Source organism: Xyrauchen texanus, chromosome 44, assembly GCF_025860055.1.
Source record: "Xyrauchen texanus isolate HMW12.3.18 chromosome 44, RBS_HiC_50CHRs, whole genome shotgun sequence".
Classification (NCBI taxonomy): Eukaryota; Metazoa; Chordata; class Actinopteri; order Cypriniformes; family Catostomidae; genus Xyrauchen; species Xyrauchen texanus.
Window position 1 is genome coordinate 756,716 of NC_068319.1, and position 20,223 is coordinate 776,938.

At 38.7% G+C, this 20,223-nt stretch overlaps 2 protein-coding genes across 6 annotated transcripts in view; one reads left to right on the forward strand and one right to left on the reverse strand.

Annotated features, from left to right (window-relative positions):
* The window catches only part of LOC127636402 (transcription factor RFX3), a 211,971-nt gene that overhangs the window by 151,115 nt on the left and 40,633 nt on the right, over nt 1-20,223 (reverse strand). The gene's annotated exons all lie outside the window — the stretch shown is intronic.
* On the forward strand, nt 1,667-18,370 carry LOC127636412 (mothers against decapentaplegic homolog 4-like). 2 transcript variants are annotated; one of them, XM_052116871.1, is made up of 12 exons: nt 1,667-1,967; nt 3,990-4,352; nt 7,764-7,938; nt 8,025-8,054; nt 8,540-8,749; nt 11,917-12,042; nt 12,199-12,306; nt 12,457-12,507; nt 12,599-12,782; nt 12,867-13,035; nt 15,182-15,320; nt 16,894-18,370. In XM_052116871.1, the coding sequence occupies exons 2-12, from the start codon at nt 4,113-4,115 to the stop codon at nt 17,103-17,105; spliced, it is 1,644 nt and encodes a 547-aa protein (XP_051972831.1). In that variant the 5' UTR covers nt 1,667-1,967; nt 3,990-4,112; the 3' UTR covers nt 17,106-18,370. The 2 variants fall into 2 exon arrangements, with proteins under 2 accessions (XP_051972831.1, XP_051972832.1); XM_052116872.1 differs by lacking the exon at nt 11,917-12,042.

Consider the following 20,223-nt stretch of genomic DNA (forward strand, 5'->3'; position numbering starts at 1 on the left):
TAATCGTCTTATCTGAAGCACCGAGTGTTTAAATGTGTAAAGACCTTTAAGAGTGGAGATAAGGAGTCAAATTGGGAGACAGAACTGATACACACCCAACAACTGAAAATAATTCCACACCACAAATTGGAAAAACAGTATGATGGGAATATTCCGGGCAGGGCCGGATCTAGGGTTTTGGGGGCCCTAAACAAAAATAGTATATGGGGCCCTACAGGTTTCTAGAAAATTCTAGTTAATTTAGAAAAAAATATACGGAATGAAATATACTACGTTTCATTGATACGGTTGTGTGTTTTGTTGATTAGAGTAATTGATGGGCAAAAAATAAAATAAATGGGGGTGGTGGGTGGGGCCCCAAACCAATCACGGGGCCCTAAACAAATGTTTAGTTTGTTTATTGGGTCGGGCCGGCCCTGACTCCGGGTTCGATGCAAGTTAAGCACCATCAATTGCATTTGTGGCTTGTCCTCAAGATGTCAACCGCAAGCACGGTAACCTGATTTATGTCAAGTTATTTTCAATTGTACTACTTCGTTGCCATGGTGACATTTTGCCGTAAACCCTAAAACTTAACTTGAGCTTAAAACTTTACAGCTCAAATAATGCACATGTTTTAATAGAAGAATTCATGTAAGTGCTTCTATAAAGCATGAATTTAACTATTTAGGTTAACTTAACTAGATGCATGTAGACTTAACATTCAATTTAAGACTAAACAATGGCACCACTCAACTAAAGATCATAACTGATTCTAGGTCAGTTATTAAATATACTTAATTCTCCAAATAAATGCATATAAACCTGCACTTTAACTGCACATAAAGAGAATTAGTCCAATGGGACACGATCACCCTAATGATGACGTCACACAAAACAACTATTTGCAACAAAACAACATAAATAAACTACAAAAAGCTAAAACCTCTATACAGTTTTCATTCCAACTAAATACACCCATGACTTCCCTTTGACCAAGGAAGCATGATTCAATAATTCAAGCGCAAAGCATTATGGGCCTTTATATTTAAGCATTTATTAACACTTCTGGTATTTTTAAGATAAATAAGTTCAATGACCTTTGTCATATTTGTGTTATGAGCTCAAAACCTGAAATTGTATGTAATAATTAAAGGGACAGCTCACCCAACAATGTAAATTCAGTCATTGTTTACTCACCGCTATGTTGTTATAACCCGATATGACTTACTTTCTTTTCCTGAACACAAAGGGAGAAACTGAATAAATGTTGTGATCAGTGATGTCATACAATGGCAGTTTATGGTGACCACCTCTTCAAGATTCAAAAGAACACAAAAGTATAATTCCGAAGTCTAATTAATTATTCATGAGCTCATGATTGTTATGAAAGTATACGTTTCATTTAAAGGGTTAAAATCCTGAAAACAAATGAATATTTGGTAGTTATGTTCAGGACTGATGCTGGTTAAAAAAATAACTAACTGAAAGTGGAAAATAATATTAATATTTATGGCAGTTTTTTGACGCTGGCATTTTGGTCCTCTAGCGACCTCTGAGTAACTTTTTTAAATTGACGCACAAAGGGTTAAATCTTCATTTTAAATGCCGCAGATTCGGAAAGCGCCACCGATGGTTCTCTGTAGGCATGTTTGAGACACGGGGCGGTGGAGTGCGCATGCGCGGATCAGTGGAGGGCGCATGCGCCGAGCTCCATATTGCGCAGTTGAGCGTGAGAATCATCGTTTGTTTATTACTGTCTCTCATCGCGACTTTAATCGCATTCTTGTTAATAACATATCTTACTCTTCTCACTGTTTGTCAGTGTTATCGCTCAAATGCACAACTCTTCGTGTCTTCTGCCTCTTTAAATTGTTTAAAATATCCGTTTAATCGTTAGTGTCCCGCGCGTTAGCCGCTAAAAAGTCACTCCAGAAAACTAGAATTTGGACAAATACAGAGAAATTGATCAACAGGAGACAAAACAGGTATAGCATTGTATACTTACTTAAACACTTAAAATGTTTCTATCTGTTTTTATTGATAGTTAAAGTCTGACCGGAGCGCTCATGATCCGCTAATATGTAGCAGATTGTGCTAACACAAACACATCATGTTGTTTACATTCACTCCAACTAAAATGTTTTAAAGTCTGTTTGATTTATTTGGTTAGTTTTAACATTTTCATTTAAATCTTCATTCATGTTCTAGGTGAACATAAGCAGCCCGATTTAATGTATTTTATCCTATTTATAACTTTATATATGTATGTATGTATGTATGTGTGTGTGTGCGCGCACCCTGATTATTTATTTATATATATATATATACACACAAATAAATATATATATATATATATATATATATATATATATATATATATATATAATAATAGGGTACTAATTTATATATATATATATATATATATATATATATATATATATATATATATATATATATATATATATATATATATATATATATAGGTGGGTGATATGACCAAAAATGTAGTAATTTTAGATCACAATAACGATATATATCATGATATAGCAATTTATTTTTCTTGGAAAACCAATAAAAATCAGTGAATATAATAAAAAAACCATAGTGTAATGCCTATTTTTTTGAAAATCTAGTCAGTGAAATTAATACTTTTTAAATAAACTTTGTCTTATGTAATTTTCTCTTTATTTAGAACAAGTTAAAAATAAAATAAACACTCCGTTATAATTCATCCTTACCATAATACTCAATTTCACGTTATGCCATGTGTCAGTCTCGTGTTGTTTACATTATTACTATAAACGTCCCTCAAGAAACTGGAGATCTTTTCAAAGCAAAGTAACAAAATGTTACATAATTCTAGTAAAATAAATACACAACAAAAATAACACGTCTCGCAGAAAGTACATTTGAAATATATTTATAAGCACTTCTTGCAACAACAAAAAAAAATCACAATTTTAATAAGCTCCCCCTCATTTTCTGAACTTTTCTTTTGATCACATCATTGAAAATGGCTGAAATGACGGAGACGCACAGATGTGCGGTGTAGTCAAGCCCACCTCGGCATGTTAAAGAGATGTTGCAGGTGTCTGGATCACAGTGACCCTGTCCCGGCAGCGTGTGTCAGTCAGATCACGCTGGACTTCTGCATCCTCCGCTGTAGAGCGCTCAGAACCAGCCACGAGTTTGTGGCGTTGCCTGATCTGCATAATTCCTTTAGTGAATCTGGCGTTAACCCAGCGCTTACATATTCATTGCCCACTTATAGATTCGGTCACGCAGTGCACATGGATATTTACATATCTCAATACACACGATATAGCAACATCTCTGTCAATTGACTCTTTATATCATCGGCACGATATATATTGTCATATCGGCCAGCCCTATATATATATATATTTTATCTGAAATATAATATAAAATCCCTGTCATGGTATATAAAATCAATACTCTTCTAATTGTGTTTGTGTGTGTGTGTATATATATATATATATATTATAGTTAGTACACTGATTAATGTAAAGATCCTCTTATACATGCAATCGACACCCAAATATGTTATACAAAGTCCCTTTATAAATATAAATATAAATTGACACAATTACTATATGTATAAAATCAGTACGCTGATATATGAACAGATGCTCATATATACACTGATACACAAATATGTAATACAAAGTCCTAATATATGCAAAATAAAATCCCTTACTGATATACATTGAAATCGATACCCTGATATATGAGAAACAATTACTTTATTTATAAAATCAGTACTCTGAAATATGAAAATATGCTCTTATTTATGCAATCAATACACAATTATATAATAAAAGTCCCTTATATATGTTAAATAAACTCTGGTATCAATAGTAATCAATACCCTGATAACACACTTTCTTGCAATGAAACTACATATTAATTCAGAATTGAGTTCTGCAGTTTGGCTTTGTATGACTGTTGTTATTCAGGCTGTTTTAACGGGTCAATTCTTTCCACAGGGGACGGTGTGAATGGACCCTATACAGACGACAGTGTGTTAATGCTGAACTCTTCTGATAGGTTGCTTAAACACGTTTGAAACGACACACGGTCGCCTCTCAGAGGCCGATAATCAGCGCACGATGTCCATTACAAACACACCGACCAGTAACGATGCCTGTTTGAGCATCGTCCACAGTCTGATGTGCCACAGACAGGGCGGCGAGAGCGAGACGTTCGCTAAACGGGCTATCGAGAGTCTGGTGAAGAAACTGAAGGAGAAGAAAGACGAGCTGGATTCTCTCATCACGGCCATCACCACTAACGGAGCTCATCCCAGCAAATGCGTCACCATACAGCGCACGCTAGACGGACGACTGCAGGTATATGGACTTTAACCCTCCTATGGTCCTGTGGGCTGTGGTTCAGGTGGTAGAGCGGGTCGGCCACTAATCGTAGGGTTGGTGGTTTGATTACCGGCACACATGACTCCACATGCCGAAGTGTCCTTGGGCAAGACACTGAACCCCAAGTTGCTCCCAATCGCAGGCTAGCGCCTAGCATGGCAGCTAAGGTTAAAAGGCGCTACATAAGTGCAAACCGTTTACCATGGTCAAAAAGGAAATGTGTAACTTTTTGTTTTTGATGATGATAATGATACCATATGAAGTAATAACATTACATAAAATTGGGCACTTCTTTGGAGATTTTATGCAATTTTTATTTTATTTATGTCAATTTTACCATTTTAAGACCCGTTACCATTGTTACTCATTAATTTCTATGAGAAAAACGGGGAGGAATATCGTATCGGTTTGACTATTTTAACAACGAAATATATGACCAAAGCAGATGTGTAACTTTTGCGCTTCAGACAAAGCCAAAAAATTATAACTGATTATATAAACATTGAGCTATTTCAAACTTTCTATAGCAAAAATTTATTTTGCAAACATTTTCCTGAAGTCAGTGCGGTAAACGGCAATAATGAAAAACAATAAATGCATAAACAATTAGAAGCAGTAAACAATAAAAACATTAAGAACAGTAAATAATGATGTAATGTCTTTATCAGGGTTCCCACGCATCATGGAAAACCTGGAATTTTTCAATGCAGTTTTCCAGTCATTATTTGTCCTGATAAATATGTTTATATAGTAAACTGTGTTTCTTTACACATTAGGATGTGAATTAATTTGTAATGATGCAAAAATCAGAGTTCGCATATAACCTGGTTACCCATGTAGGACCCGATGATTACAGCAATGTGGAAAACATGCATTTAAATTCAGTATTTCACAATTCTTGATATTTAATTGTAGAAAGCATTCCCAGTCTGAGGTCAGATCACTACTTTATTTCAAGAATGTGAAATGTCAGAATAATAGTCGAGAGATTGCTTTATTTCAGCTTGTATGTCTTTCATCACATTCCCAGTGGGTCAGAAGTTTACATTCACTTTGTTAGTATTTGGTTTCATTGCCTTTAAATTGTTTAATTTGGGTCAAATGTTTTGGGGATCCTTCCACAAGCTTCTCACAATAAGTTGCTGGAATTTTGTCCCATTCCTCCAGACTTTTTAAGACTTTTAGGTTTGTAGGCCTCCTTGCTCACACACACCTTTTCAGTTCTGCCCAGATTGAGGTCAGGACTTTGTGATGGTCACTCCAATACCTTGACTTTAAGCCATTTTGCCACAACTTTGGAGGTGTGCTTGGGGTCATTGTCCATTTGGAAGACCCATTTGTGACGAGCTTTAACTTCCTGTCTGATGTCTTGAGATGTTGCTTCAATATATCCACATAATGTTCCTTCCTCATGATGTCATCATGTATTTTGTGAAGTGCACCAGTCCCTCCTGCAGCAAACACCCCCACAACATGATGCTGCACCCCCATGCTTAGTGGTTGGGATGGTGTTCTTCGGCTTGCAAGCCTCACCCTTTTTCCTCCAAACATAACGATGCTCATTATGGCGAAACAGTTCAATATATGTTTCATCAGACCAGAGGACATTTCTCCAAAAAGTCAGATCTTTGTCCCCATGTGCACTTGCAAACTGTATTCTGGCTTGTTTATGGTGGTTTTGGAGCAGCGGCTTCTTCCTTGCGGAGCACCTTTCAGGTGATGACCATATAGGACTGGTTTTGCTGTGGATCTAGATACTCGTCCACCTGTTTCCTCCAGCATCTTCACAAGGTCCTTTGCTGTTGTTCTGGGATTGATTTGCACTTTCGCACCAAACTACGTTCATCTCTCGGAGACAGAATGCGTCTCCTTCCTGAGCGGTGTGATGACTGTGTGGTCACATGGTGTTTATACTGCCGTACTATTGTTTGTACAGATGAACGTGGCACTTTCAGACATTTGGAAATGGCCCCCAAGGATGAACCAGATCGTGCCAGCATTTTCTGGAATCTTCCAAGCTGCTTAAAGGCACAGTTAACTTAGGGGGCTTTCACACTAGCACTTTTGGTGCGCACCCCGGTTCGAATGACGTCAGAGTTCGGTTCGTTTGGATGATGTGAACGCTGTCTTCCGAACTCGGGTGCGCACCCGCAAAACGTACTCGGGTCCGCTTAAAAAGGTGGTCTGGGGTACGGTTCATGTGAACTCCAGTACGGTTCGCTGCTGATATGAACGCAATCGAACCAAACCGCGGAAGTGAACCGCTATTGATGATGTATAATGTGGTCGTCAGTCTCACACGCGTCACTTTCAAAATGAGCGGAAAGGGTTTACTTTCGTGCGTGCGTGCGTGTGTGTATACACTTACCTTGACGAAAGCGGGATTGACGCATCACGCACTGCAAGCAGAGAGATGATTTCTGCTTGCCTTCGCAAAATTGTCTTCGGCGGACAGCCCGCTGTCTTTGAACGATTTCAGTATTTTTGCGGCAGACAGACGCAAGTGTGTTTCTGTATCTTGATGTTGAAAACAAAATCAAAGGTTAAAAAAAAGAACAACAAATGTGAACCGAGCAAGTCTATTCATTGAATTTTGACGCCTTTTCATTTCGCGGTTATCAAGCAACACGATTACGCACCAGCTGCAGCTTGATGACGCAAGCGTACCGCGGTTCGGATACAAATATATAATGTGAACACAGTCCATCGGGGGAGGGGGGAGCCATCGAACTCGGGTTCGGAACAGGCAATCGAACCAAGTGTGAAAGCCCCCTTAGTGTATGGAAACTTTTGACCCACTGGAATTGTGATTTATAGTCAATTAAAAGTGAAACAATCGGTCTGTAAACAATTGTTGGAAAAATGACTCTTGTCATGCACAAATTAGATGTCCTAAATGACTTGCCAAAACTATAGTTTGCTAATATTAAACCTGTGGAGTGGTTAAAAAATGAGTTTTAATGACTTCAAGCTAACTGCACACATACATGTGAAAGAGTATGTTTTATTTTATATTATGTTTACAACTATTTGAATCACATTTTAACACAAATTAACTAGTTGAAACCTAAAATGTAAGCACAGTTAAACATTTGTATCATGAAAAAGTGCAGTGTGTGCTCTGTCTGAATGTAGCTCTCTTGAAAAATGGGTTCAAACGTGGTTAGAGGTGAAAAAGTGGGACCCAAAAGTGATTCTGGTCAAATATGACCGAAGATCCTAGGAGGGTTAAAATATTTTATCTTAAGGCTTTTTCTTCAGTGCTTGAAATAATTGTAGGGGACTTCTAGAGCTATGGCCCCAACCCACAATATCTTGATTCGTGCTATGCTCTTGTGAATATATGCCTCTTGTTTTGTTTTTTTGACACTTGTCCTCTATGTTTAGGTGGCCGGGCGTAAAGGGTTTCCTCATGTCATTTACGCACGGTTATGGCGATGGCCAGACCTTCATAAGAACGAGCTGAAACATGTCAAGTACTGCCAGTTTGCCTTTGACCTGAAATGTGACAGCGTGTGCGTGAACCCCTACCACTACGAGCGGGTGGTGTCTCCAGGAATCGGTCAGTTTCAGATTCATCTATTTCTTCATTCTTCATCTTCATCATCACCTTTATTTGTAATTCACCGGGTCTGTGTTTTCTCCTAGACTTATCTGGACTTACGCTGTCATGCTCTGGTGAGTGACACTTTATTGTTTATTAATGGTTTTCTCTCATGCTGAAGACCTTTGTTTGTAGTAAAACCAGCCTAAGTCTTGTTCCCAAGTCTAAAACGTCTTTCCTATTCACCTGATGTCACATAGGCAGTGCAAGCTATTGGATCATTCTAATAAAGCCTGTCAAGAAAATGGTAGATTTGAAAAACGTTAGCATTGAGATGTTGACGCTCTGGAGGGTGAACTTGACCTCCTCAAAAGTGTGTGCAGGCCGTGTTTCGGCCCTCTACAATACTCTGCAACTCACATTCACCTCTCACTCCAATCTGTTATGACACTTTTCACTGTCCAATCAATTCTGGATAATAATATCAAGTCCCGTCCTACATTTTTATCCTGTTTCACTCAGAGTTGTGATATCAAGTTATGGAAGTAAAATGGGTTGCAAATGCTGCTTCATGCTGACTCTGAATGTTTATATGATGTGTTCCTATGGCTGTTTTTAGGTCCGCCATCCCTGATGGTAAAGGACGAGTATGATTATGACGGTCAGCAGTCTCTGCCGAGCACTGAGGGTCACATGCAGACGATTCAACACCCTCCGTCCAGACCGTTGACCCAAGAGCCCTTCAACACCCCAGCGATGCTGCCGCCAGCAGAGGGCAGCACATCAGCCTCCACGTCTGCCTTCTCCAATGTCGCCGTGGGATCCACAAGTATGACACACTGTCTCTCCTTTATATCCTTTAACATCATAGGCCATGCTGAAAAGCTTTCCCATTTGTGCAGGTGTCATGTTCTCCATTGGTGTTTTAAAGGGCTGGGCGGTATGACTGTATTTACAGTGTGACGGTAGAAATTGTGCTATACTGTTTATTCTGCAAGACATATATTTGTTCATTATTTACATGTGAGTAATGTGAAAATACAGAGTTACTAACATTAAAATACATCCAATACAGTGTACTTATTGTGTAACTACAGATGTAATTAAATGCAGATACTTTAAATAAGTTCAATGCAACAACACGTATGTACATAATAAGTACATTGTATCAGATGCTCAAGTACATAGTAGATAAAGACTCCTAATATAAAGTGGCTCCTATTTTCTTTGTAATAAACTAGCTTTACTGAAAAACATTGATATACGACATTTAGTGCCAACTCTAATATGGCCCAATTGGGCAAGTGACAGTCCTTGGGCCATCACTGTTGAGCCCTGTATTGGTTTGCACCAATCAAAATCCAAATATATATAGAAAATAATCAAATGAGCTCAAGGACAATTCATGTGTCAAGTTTTTAATTTATTAGATTATCATGTGTATATATATATATATATATATTATACCACCAGTTATTTCATATATAAATGATTTTTGTTGAATTTCCAGCAAAAGTACTACAGTGGCAAGAATAAGTATGTGAACCCTTTGGAATTAGCTGTTTTTTTTTGCATTATTTGGTCATAAAATGTGATCTCATCTTCATCAAAGTCACGAGTGTAGAAACACACAAAGTGTTCAAGCTAACAACATGCAAACAATTGTAATCTTTCATGTCTTTATTAAACACATCCCGGTGCTGTGGAAAAAGTAAGTGAACCCTTGGATTTAAAACACTTTCAACCAAGTGTTTCCGGTAGCTGCGGATTAGACTTGAACAACGTTCAGAAGGAACTTTGGACTTCCTTATATAGACATATTCTTAGGATGTCTGCTGTAAACGGCTCTCTTGAGGTCATTGCTCAGCATCTCTATTGGGTTAAGGTCTGGGCTCTTGATAGTGACACCCAAAGTACGTCTGTAATGGATTTACTTCGATGTTTAGGGTCATTGTCATGCTGCATCACCCAACTTCTACTGAGCATTCTGCGGTGTGGCCTTTGAGTCATCTTGACTGGACGACCACTTCTAGAGAGAGTACCTATAGTACTAAATCACCTCCATTTATAGACAGTTTGTGTAACTGTGGACAGATGAATATCTAACGGCCACTTCTAGAGAGAGTACCTATAGTACTAAATCATCTCCATTTATAGACAGTTTGTCTAACTGTGGACAGATGAATATCTAACGGCCACTTCTAGAGAGAGTACCTATAGTACTAAATCATCTCCATTTATAGACAGTGTGTCTAACTGTGGACAGATGAATATCTAACGGCCACTTCTAGTGAGAGTACCTATAGTACTAAATCATCTCCATTTATAGACAGTTTGTCTAACTGTGGACAGATGAATATCTAACGGCCACTTCTAGTGAGAGTACCTATAGTACTAAATCATCTCCATTTATAGACAGTTTGTCTAACTGTGGACAGATGAATATCTAACGGCCACTTCTAGTGAGAGTACCTATAGTACTAAATCATCTCCATTTATAGACAGTTTGTCTAACTGTGGACAGATGAATATCTAACGGCCACTTCTAGAGAGAGTACCTATAGTACTAAATCATCTCCATTTATAGACAGTTTGTCTAACTGTGGACAGATGAATATCTAACGGCCACTTCTAGAGAGAGTACCTATAGTACTAAATCATCTCCATTTATAGACAGTTTGTCTAACTGTGGACAGATGAATATCTAACGGCCACTTCTAGAGAGAGTACCTATAGTACTAAATCATCTCCATTTATAGACAGTTTGTCTAACTGTGGACAGATGAATATCTAACGGCCACTTCTAGTGAGAGTATCTATAGTACTAAATCATCTCCATTTATAGACAGTTTGTCTCACTGTGGACAGATGAATATCTAACGGCCACTTCTAGAGAGAGTACCTATAGTACTAAATCATCTCCATTTATAGACAGTTTGTGTAACTGTGGACAGATGAATATCTAACGGCCACTTCTAGAGAGAGTACATATAGTACTAAATCACCTCCATTTATAGACAGTTTGTGTAACTGTGGACAGATGAATATCTAACGGCCACTTCTAGAGAGAGTACCTATAGTACTAAATCACCTCCATTTATAGACAGTTTGTCTAACTGTGGACAGATGAATATCTAACGGCCACTTCTAGTGAGAGTACCTATAGTACTAAATCATCTCCATTTATAGACAGTTTGTCTAACTGTGGACAGATGAATATCTAACGGCCACTTCTAGAGAGTACCTATAGTACTAAATCATCTCCATTTATAGACAGTTTGTCTAACTGTGGACAGATGAATATCTAACGGCCACTTCTAGAGAGTACCTATAGTACTAAATCATCTCCATTTATAGACAGTTTGTCTAACTGTGGACAGATGAATATCTAACTGGCCACTTCTAGTGAGAGTATCTATAGTACTAAATCATCTCCATTTATAGACAGTTTGTCTCACTGTGGACAGATGAATATCTAACGGCCACTTCTAGAGAGAGTACCTATAGTACTAAATCATCTCCATTTATAGACAGTTTGTGTAACTGTGGACAGATGAATATCTAACGGCCACTTCTAGAGAGAGTACATATAGTACTAAATCACCTCCATTTATAGACAGTTTGTGTAACTGTGGACAGATGAATATCTAACGGCCACTTCTAGAGAGAGTACCTATAGTACTAAATCATCTCCATTTATAGACAGTTTGTCTCACTGTGGACAGATGAATATCTAACAGCCACTTCTAGTGAGAGTACCTATAGTACTAAATCATCTCCATTTATAGACAGTTTGTTTGCGTGTTGATAGATTTAGCACTTTGTTCCAAAGGGTTCACATACTTTTTCTTGGCACTGTATACCATCATGCATGCTGTTACCATGATGTGATTTGGTTGTACCGGCCAGCCCTAGTATTGAAAGGTTTGTGTTTGTGTGTGTTTGTGTGCGTTTGTGTGCATGCTCGTTTCCACCCCGTCCTCCCTCTCTCCTCAGCTCAGTCCAGTAGTGTTCTCTCAGGAACTCATAGCACTGACGGTCTTCTGCAGATATCTTCAGGCCCAGCTCAGGGCTCACAGCAGAATGGTTTCCCCCCAGGCCAGACTGCCACATACCATCACAGTAAGCCTCCATCAGCAGCCCCTGTAGAGTCTGAAGGCTTTTCAGCATCTCCTACATCATCATTCCACACCATCTCCTCATTCACTGTTGCCAGCAAGGAAATAACCTTATATGTGCAGTGTAAGATGAGTTTTCTGTCTGTCTTCTGTCTGTCAGATGCCACCTCCACCTGGACGAGGAACAGTAACTTCACCCCTAGTGTGCCTTATCATCAGAACGGTCATCTTCAGCATCATCCACCCATGGCCCATCCAGCACACTACTGTAAGTGGGAAACGGATAACTGAGGATGTGCTGATTTAGCCATTTTGTCCGCTTCCAGTATTTTGACATAGTCACTGATGTTTCAATTAATAATTGTTTGCAGAGCATTTGTGTGGACATTCTCATAATCTTCATGAATTTCCTCCTCAGGGCCTGTTCACAATGAAATAGCATTTCAGCCACCGATATCCAACCACCCTGGTAAGACTTTCATCCTGTTGCAGAACACCACGTCATGTGACACGTTTGAACTCTTTCTTATTTACTCTCACAATCTTCTCCTCTTTGGTAGTTCCTGAGTACTGGTGCTCCATCGCTTATTTTGAGATGGACGTTCAGGTGGGCGAGACCTTTAAGGTTCCCTCCTCCTGTCCAGTCGTCACTGTGGACGGGTATGTGGACCCCTCTGGAGGAGATCGGTTCTGCCTCGGTCAGCTGAGTAATGTCCACAGAACGGAGGCCATTGAGAGGGCACGGTGAGCTGTCACAGTCGATAATGATTATTGAAGCGAATGAATTGCTAATTAAGTTCATTTGATTTGATGCATGTCTGTTTTCAGGCTCCACATTGGGAAAGGTGTCCAGCTGGAGTGTAAGGGTGAGGGAGACGTGTGGGTTCGTTGTCTCAGCGATCACGCCGTCTTTGTCCAGAGCTACTATTTGGACCGGGAGGCCGGACGTGCTCCCGGCGATGCTGTACACAAGATTTACCCCAGTGCGTACATCAAGGTAAGAACGAGATTGATACAGTGTTTTCAATTATCAATGCAGATCTCCATAGGGCAGGTTCAAAAGTGTGAGACTACACTGAAAATCTGGAATTTAAAATCTAATTTAACCACTTAAACTCTAGTGGACACGTCGGTGGGTATAAAGGGGGTGCTATATCAGGAACAAAAGTTTACACTTTGAATATGAACTTTTCAGAGTTATTTTTTCTTCTGCATTTATGTTACTTAAAATAACATTAGCGCCCCCTAGAGGTAAGGGGTAGAAATATTTATATTCAAATAAAAGACACTTGACACATAAATGGGCAAGTCATATATCAAATGAAAGATCTCATTCTCAGGAATGTGACTGTGCAGTTTATTCTGTTGCACTAATAACACAGTTCAAAACATTTTCAAAAGAATCAAAGTGAATTATGATTTCTGTAAGTCATCAAATAAAATCGTCTCTTTTATCATTGATTATTCCTGCTGTCAGCCCCAAATAACCAAACACATTATATATGTTTTTACTTTAGGATGTACTCTATAAAATGAGCCATTGTTTACTTGTCTGTGAGTTTGCTTGTGTGAATAATCCAATTGTATATCTTAGATGCCCAGAACAAAATATGCAGTCCTGCAGGAAAAGCATGCAAAACAAATCATCAGAAAATGTGTTTTTGACTATTGATGATAAAATCATTATATATCATCACAAAGGGGAGGATCTGAGCTTTGTAATGACACCTAGATTGAGCTTGTAGTCCACTCAGAGGCTGAGATATTCAATGTAATAATGAGGGTGTTGCTTGAACTGAACATTAGACTGAATGTCTATGGACTGAGCACATCTGTGAGGGCTGAAATGTGTTAGAGCGCCCCCTACAGTTCACATCTGTGAGGGGTATAATGTGTTAGAGCGCCCCCTACAGTTCACATCTGTGAGGGGTATAATGTGTCACAGCGCCCCCTACAGTTCACACCTGTGAGGGGTATAATGTGTCACAGCGCCCCCTACAGTTCACATCTGTGTATTGTGATGGAGGAAAAAAAAAATTCTAGAACTTTCTGCCACCTAGTGGAATAAAATGTGACTTCTCAAAGTGAGGTAGAGTGAACAGAACCAGAATTACATGCTTACAAATTAGGACAAACATAAATTTTTTTGTATTATTTTAATTTATTTATTTAAAAACGTTGCTTTTCATAACATTATAAACACATACAATATTATTTATGATTAATTTGAGTTTTATTTTATATGGGGGAGTTTTATGAATAATTAAGACACATTTTGTGTAGTATGTGTGAATGGTGAGCTTTTAAATTTGATTGTGAAATCTTGCTGGCGGCATCCCAAAAATACACCAGTTTAAGGGGATTAAACATGGAAGTAGTTTGAATTGTTTATGTAAATTAAAAATAAGAATTTATGATGTAAAATTAAGAAATATGAGCCAGTTCAACTTTTCAGTCAAGTTATGCTGATAATTATTATGATGAAAAATGCAAAATTTAATCGGGGCTGCACAATTAATCAGAATTCTGCAATTAATTGTGAAAAGTGTAAATTACAGAATTTCCTTTTAGGTATACTCCATTTGTGTGTAAATATCTATTTACAATGTGTGTTTTTTGTTTGTTTGTTTTTGCAATATTTATTATTGTAACCAAATAGTAAAATGTCTGTTGTGTGCATGAATGCAACAATAATCCAGAGTGTTTCGATTAGTCTAGAGCCAGACAGGATGTGCAGATCGTGGCGTTATTTGTGCTTATTTTGTTGGAAAATCTACCAAATGTTGCTTTGTTTTTAATGTGCAGTCTAAATAAAGAATATGGCGTGCAGTTGCCCTAAAGAATAGGTTTTTGAATGCAAATTGTATTAAACAAAATGAATAATCTCGATTATAATTATATCATTATTATAATTGACAACTGTTATTTTTGTCGTAATTGTGCAGCCCTGATATTTACTTGAAAAGAACATTTAAAACAGAAAATGTGCGTCACTTATTGACGAGGCTGTCTGTAAACTTCCTGAAATAGACTTTTGTTAACCGGCAAGCTATTACAGTATCATTATTTGCTAACATCGTACCGTATTCATCTAATCAGTCTGTATGATTGTGAGTGTCACCTGACCTCCTCGTCTCCTGCAGGTGTTTGATTTGCGTCAGTGTCACAGACAGATGCAACAGCAGGCGGCTACAGCGCAGGCGGCGGCTGCAGCGCAGGCAGCAGCGGTCGCAGGAAACATCCCCGGCCCGGGATCTGTGGGAGGAATCGCACCTGCAATCAGTGAGTATTCCTCCAGTCTCAACTGTCACTCAGAACTGCAGTAAAGATGACATATGAGACTCCGCCTTCGTGCAGTTTGCTTGAGGTCATGGATGCTGATTGGGCTGATTTGGCATCGTTCCAATTTTGCTCTATTGTAGTAACAGCGATGACATGAGACATCTGTTCACCAGCTACGGTGTGTTTCACTGCACAGACACATACATGACTATTCTGCCCTGCAGTTCTGAGATTAACGGTAATGATTGAATCTGTGTCTCTTCAAACGGGTCTGCTAAGGGGTGACATTCTCCTTGCCACAGTCGGCTTTATCTTTCCTACGGGGGGATTGTTGGCAGGGTTCCCACGCATCCTGGAAAACCACAGTCATGGAAAATGATCATTTGTCCTGATATATATTTTAATATAGCAGGGCTGGACAATAAGGTGTGCCCGATGGCCCGTGGCCAGTGTTGAGAAAGAACGGTCTCTTGCCCGATCGGGCCAGTGCTGCATGTATAACATGAGTGTGAGCAAACAACAAGCGAGAGAGCACAACAATTACAACGAGCGAACGAAGTCGTCTAACCGAGGAGCGAGCGTTAGTATATTTATCATGCAAAGATGCCCAAACGTATAATATACTGGACGCGCCGGCACAGTCGCATGCAGCGAGCGCACACTCCTAGCACTGTCCTCGCTCTTTTCCAAGTGTCTTAGCAGCAGTTATAACCAACGTGTAGAGAATAGCAGGAAAAAAAACCCACTTAATGAATTTCTTAGCGGGATTGTACGTCTTTAGAGCAGAAACGAAACCCGTTAATGTTGGTTTACGTGTGAAGAAACACCCTCTAGTGGAAGGATAACCTATTACGCCCCTTTTTTACAAGATGTCATATAAGTCTCAGGTGTCCCCAGAATGTGTCTGTGAAGTTTCAGCTCAAAATACCCCACGGGTCATTTATTATATCGTAAACGCCTCTTTTTGGGTGGAATCAAAAACACGCTGATTTCGTGTGTGTCTCTTTAAATGCAAATGAGCTGCAGCTCCCCGCCCCCGACATAGCTCAGGTCTCCATGAGTACAATCAGAGACGATGCTAACAGACTGTACGCGTCTTCAGGTGTAAAATGATTTGCACATACACACATTTTTGTATATTTTGTGGCACATTTCCTTCAAAAACAAAACTTGTCCGCTGCGTCTTCAGCGGCTCTGATGCGGGAGTACATGAAGACTCATGTTCACTTTTACAGCAACAACAGACACTTATGAGACATTATTCTTCTCACTGTATCTGCTCCAGCAGACTGTGTGTACATCACTCAGGGGAGGAGCTATGATAATAGGGAGGAGTCTGTCACCAGACGTGGGCGTGGCCTGATCTAACGTGACCTCACTTTAGAGCAGAAACTAAACCCGTTAATGTTGGTTTACATGTGAAGAAACCCCCTCTAGTGGAAGGATGATATCATGAATCTACTGAACACAGAGTTTGATTTCAAATGTGTGTTTGCAATATTGTGATGTAGTAACTGATGAGGCACTTGAGGTTTTACTCGAGACAACCACTCAATTTTACTCTGTGGTTTAGGTTTGTCTGCGGCCGCTGGGATCGGCGTGGATGACCTCCGCCGCCTCTGCATCCTGCGTATGAGTTTCGTCAAGGGCTGGGGTCCAGATTACCCACGGCAGAGCATTAAAGAGACGCCCTGCTGGATTGAGATTCACTTGCACCGTGCACTGCAGCTACTGGATGAAGTTCTGCACACCATGCCCATCGCCGACCCGACACCGTTAGACTGAGACTGGCACAGACACCGGACCGAGTATTCCAATGGCACGGCCGTGAATAAATGCAGAGACCAGCACAAGCTGACCTTTTACTGTGTGAAAGGTGTCGATGTAACCCAAGATATATTCAGCATATGGAGATGATGGACAGGTCCTGCATTATTGCTGGTTCTCATTGAAAAATGTCTTTTGTATTTGTTCTTATAACATTTAACATCTTTTAACCCCCCCCAGTTACACGGAGTGATGTTGCGTTGGCTACAGCAAGCATCAAATATTTCATCTTGTATTTCAGGACAAAAAAACAGATAAAAACACTGATTGAGTTTTGCAGTGTCGTTGCAAATTCAGACGTCTGAAGCGTTAAAAAAAAAGTGTTTTGCATGAAGCAGTTTGAGAAATGTGTTGCGTGCATGCTGCCGTTCAGTCTACAAGAGACGGCTATCTGAAATCGTTTCCTAGCGTGCACTATTTTTACATTTTAACCCTGAAAGATCGCTGACCAGATGTCTAAAGGGTGTCGTCATCAATCTGATGCGGCGACGGATGACATGGGATTCCTGGTCTGACTTCGTGTGCTGGACTAGTGAAGTGTTTTTACTTCTAAAACTCTTCGTTTTTAGCCATCGTCTTAATGCAATGCTAACCCAGGAGTCTCGCGGCTGTCGGTTCATACGGTGCATTTGAAGCATTAAAAGATGCCGTTGTGCTCCGTAGTTTGGACGTATGATGCCTCGACTAATCTATACCTAACAAATCATGTAGCATTTCAGGTTTTGGTTGCAGTGTTTGGGCTGTGGGTTCAAAGGGTTTCAAGACAGTTGTTTTAGCGTTGTATTGCACGTTCATAATGAAACATTTGTTTTCTTTTAATGGGTTTTCACTAGCAGTAAATTGGCTAGTTAATCTAATCATTTGTAAGCTTCCCACATCCTGTTAACCATCACAGCGAGACGTGTAACCGTTAGTCTAAATTCATACATGCATAAGCTAATGCGTTTTCATTTAGCCGAGTACTATAATAACAAATGTGGAATTTATTTTCTTGCAGCCTGTCAATAAAAATGTTCTGCACCTCTCAAAACTTGTTTAACCCTTTGAGCTCTGAAGGGGTTTTTCAATATTTCCTGTTTCAGTGGTGTACCCGAAATTAAAGGCTTAAAACTCAAGAATAATCATGATATAATGATATGTTAATGATATAGATTGATACATTCTGAGACTGTCAGCCTAAGAAACTGCTGAAAAATTACATTAAAAATTGACTTTTTTTCTGATTTGGCATTATCTCTCTGGGTGTAAATAATGTGGCTTATTTCATTCCCGATCATGTCGACTGTATCTGAGAAACATTTTGTGTTGATCCAACAAAGCGATCAAAAGTTCCAACATTACAAATATAATGTATCATAGTGTCCAAAAACATCTCCAAACAAATAAAAGATAATAATTGTACATGAGAACTAATTACACATGCAAACACAACAATGACTAAAGGTTTGCATAGCATGCAGACATGATTTTAGTCATGAGATTTCACAGAATGAGTTTCATTCTGTGTCATTTGAGTCATCATTGAGTCTGTGTCGTGTATTTGGCGCCATCTCCTGGTGGTCATATGTAACATTGTGCTTCATGTGGATTATCTAATGATCTATACATCTGATTATCTTGTGTGTGGACTCGTTTGAAAGATAATCACAGACTCTAAATAATGATATGGGATATATTATATTTTATAAGTGAAAATGCGTCATATAAGCAATACTAACATAATCATCAAAGACATATTTAGCTGTTACTCGCTATATTTTCATCTGTGAGTAAAACAAATAGTCTGTTTGTATTTTACTCTTTAAGAGCTTTCCAACAACATATGACGCATGAATATTTGATCAGTTTGATGTTTTTATTGATTTCAATAATACATACGGTGCAATTTATTTTTAATAAATGATCAAAATGAAACACTTCTGATTTATCTGCATGTTTAAAAGCACTTGTTCAGTTTTGGTCATAATATCTACATGCATTGGAGCTTCTAATCTTTCAAACGAGACTCGATTCTGTGTTGCTCAAGACTGCAGTTATTAATATTTTGATGATTTCTTTGTCTCGCGGGCACATCTGAGCTTTAAGACATGAACACGTTTACAGTATGTGCACGTGAGCCTTTAATGTCTTGAGTAAACTTACATAAAGAGACTTTTTCTGTGTGACTTTTATAAACCGGGAACTGTTTGACAAGAGATATGAAAGGTACGTTTATGAACAGCGAGAGCATTTCTTTGAGTTGCTCTTTTAGCAATTAATCAAATACTACAAGATGATTGATGGATTTTAAAGTCTTGTGTTTTTGTAAATAAATATTATTATTATTTTTTGCACTTGTAGTTTGCATCTGATAATCCTGCCTCTGATGCAGAATTTGGAGGGAAAATTTTAATCGCCAATTTTCAGAATCTAATTGAAGACACTAAATTAGCATTTACCCGCATTATTCATGAGGTGGGCGTGGCTCAATCATTAGACAGGCGCTAGTTATTAATGACGATCAGCAGCATGGACCACAAATGAAGAGTCAGAGATGGAAATGTGGCTGAACAACAAACAGTTTCAGAGACTCCTACAATGAGGTACAACACAGAGTGAAATAGAAGCTCACAATCATGACACAAAGATTTATTCAGATTTATACAGCTGGGAAACATCACTAGACCAGTCAATGGATTTCACTCTTACTGACTTTCAGGGAACCTCCAATGTCTTATTACTGTTAATTGTGTTTTATATACATATATATATATACATATATTAGTTGCAGTCACAATTATTCACCCCCTTGACCAGTAATTCGTTCTGTATTGTTACAGAATTGTAATTATTAGTTTATTATTTTAAATGAAACTGTTTTTTTTAGTTGGTAGATCTTATTGAGTTGGTCATTTAAAAGTAAATCATCACACAAAAAAGTGTGTGCACCCCTGTTATAAAGTATAAAGTTCGAGAACACTCGGGTCTTGTTTCAACAAGAAAAAGGTTTATTAATTGAAAGACAAGCCACAAATTTAAGAAAACAACACTAATAAGCTAGCCTGAGCTCAAGTCTGAAATATTCAGAAAAAACAAA

What these genes read in the sequence shown, in the direction of transcription:
- LOC127636412 (XM_052116871.1), top strand. Translation starts at nt 4,113, where the DNA reads ATGTCCATTACAAACACACCGACCAGTAACGATGCCTGTTTGAGCATC. An exon ending in CGCTAGACGGACGACTGCAG is followed by an intron (nt 4,353 to 7,763) that starts GTATATGGACTT and finishes CTCTATGTTTAG; the next exon opens with GTGGCCGGGCGTAAAGGGTT. An exon ending in TGTCGCCGTGGGATCCACAA is followed by an intron (nt 8,750 to 11,916) that starts GTATGACACACT and finishes CTCTCTCCTCAG; the next exon opens with CTCAGTCCAGTAGTGTTCTC.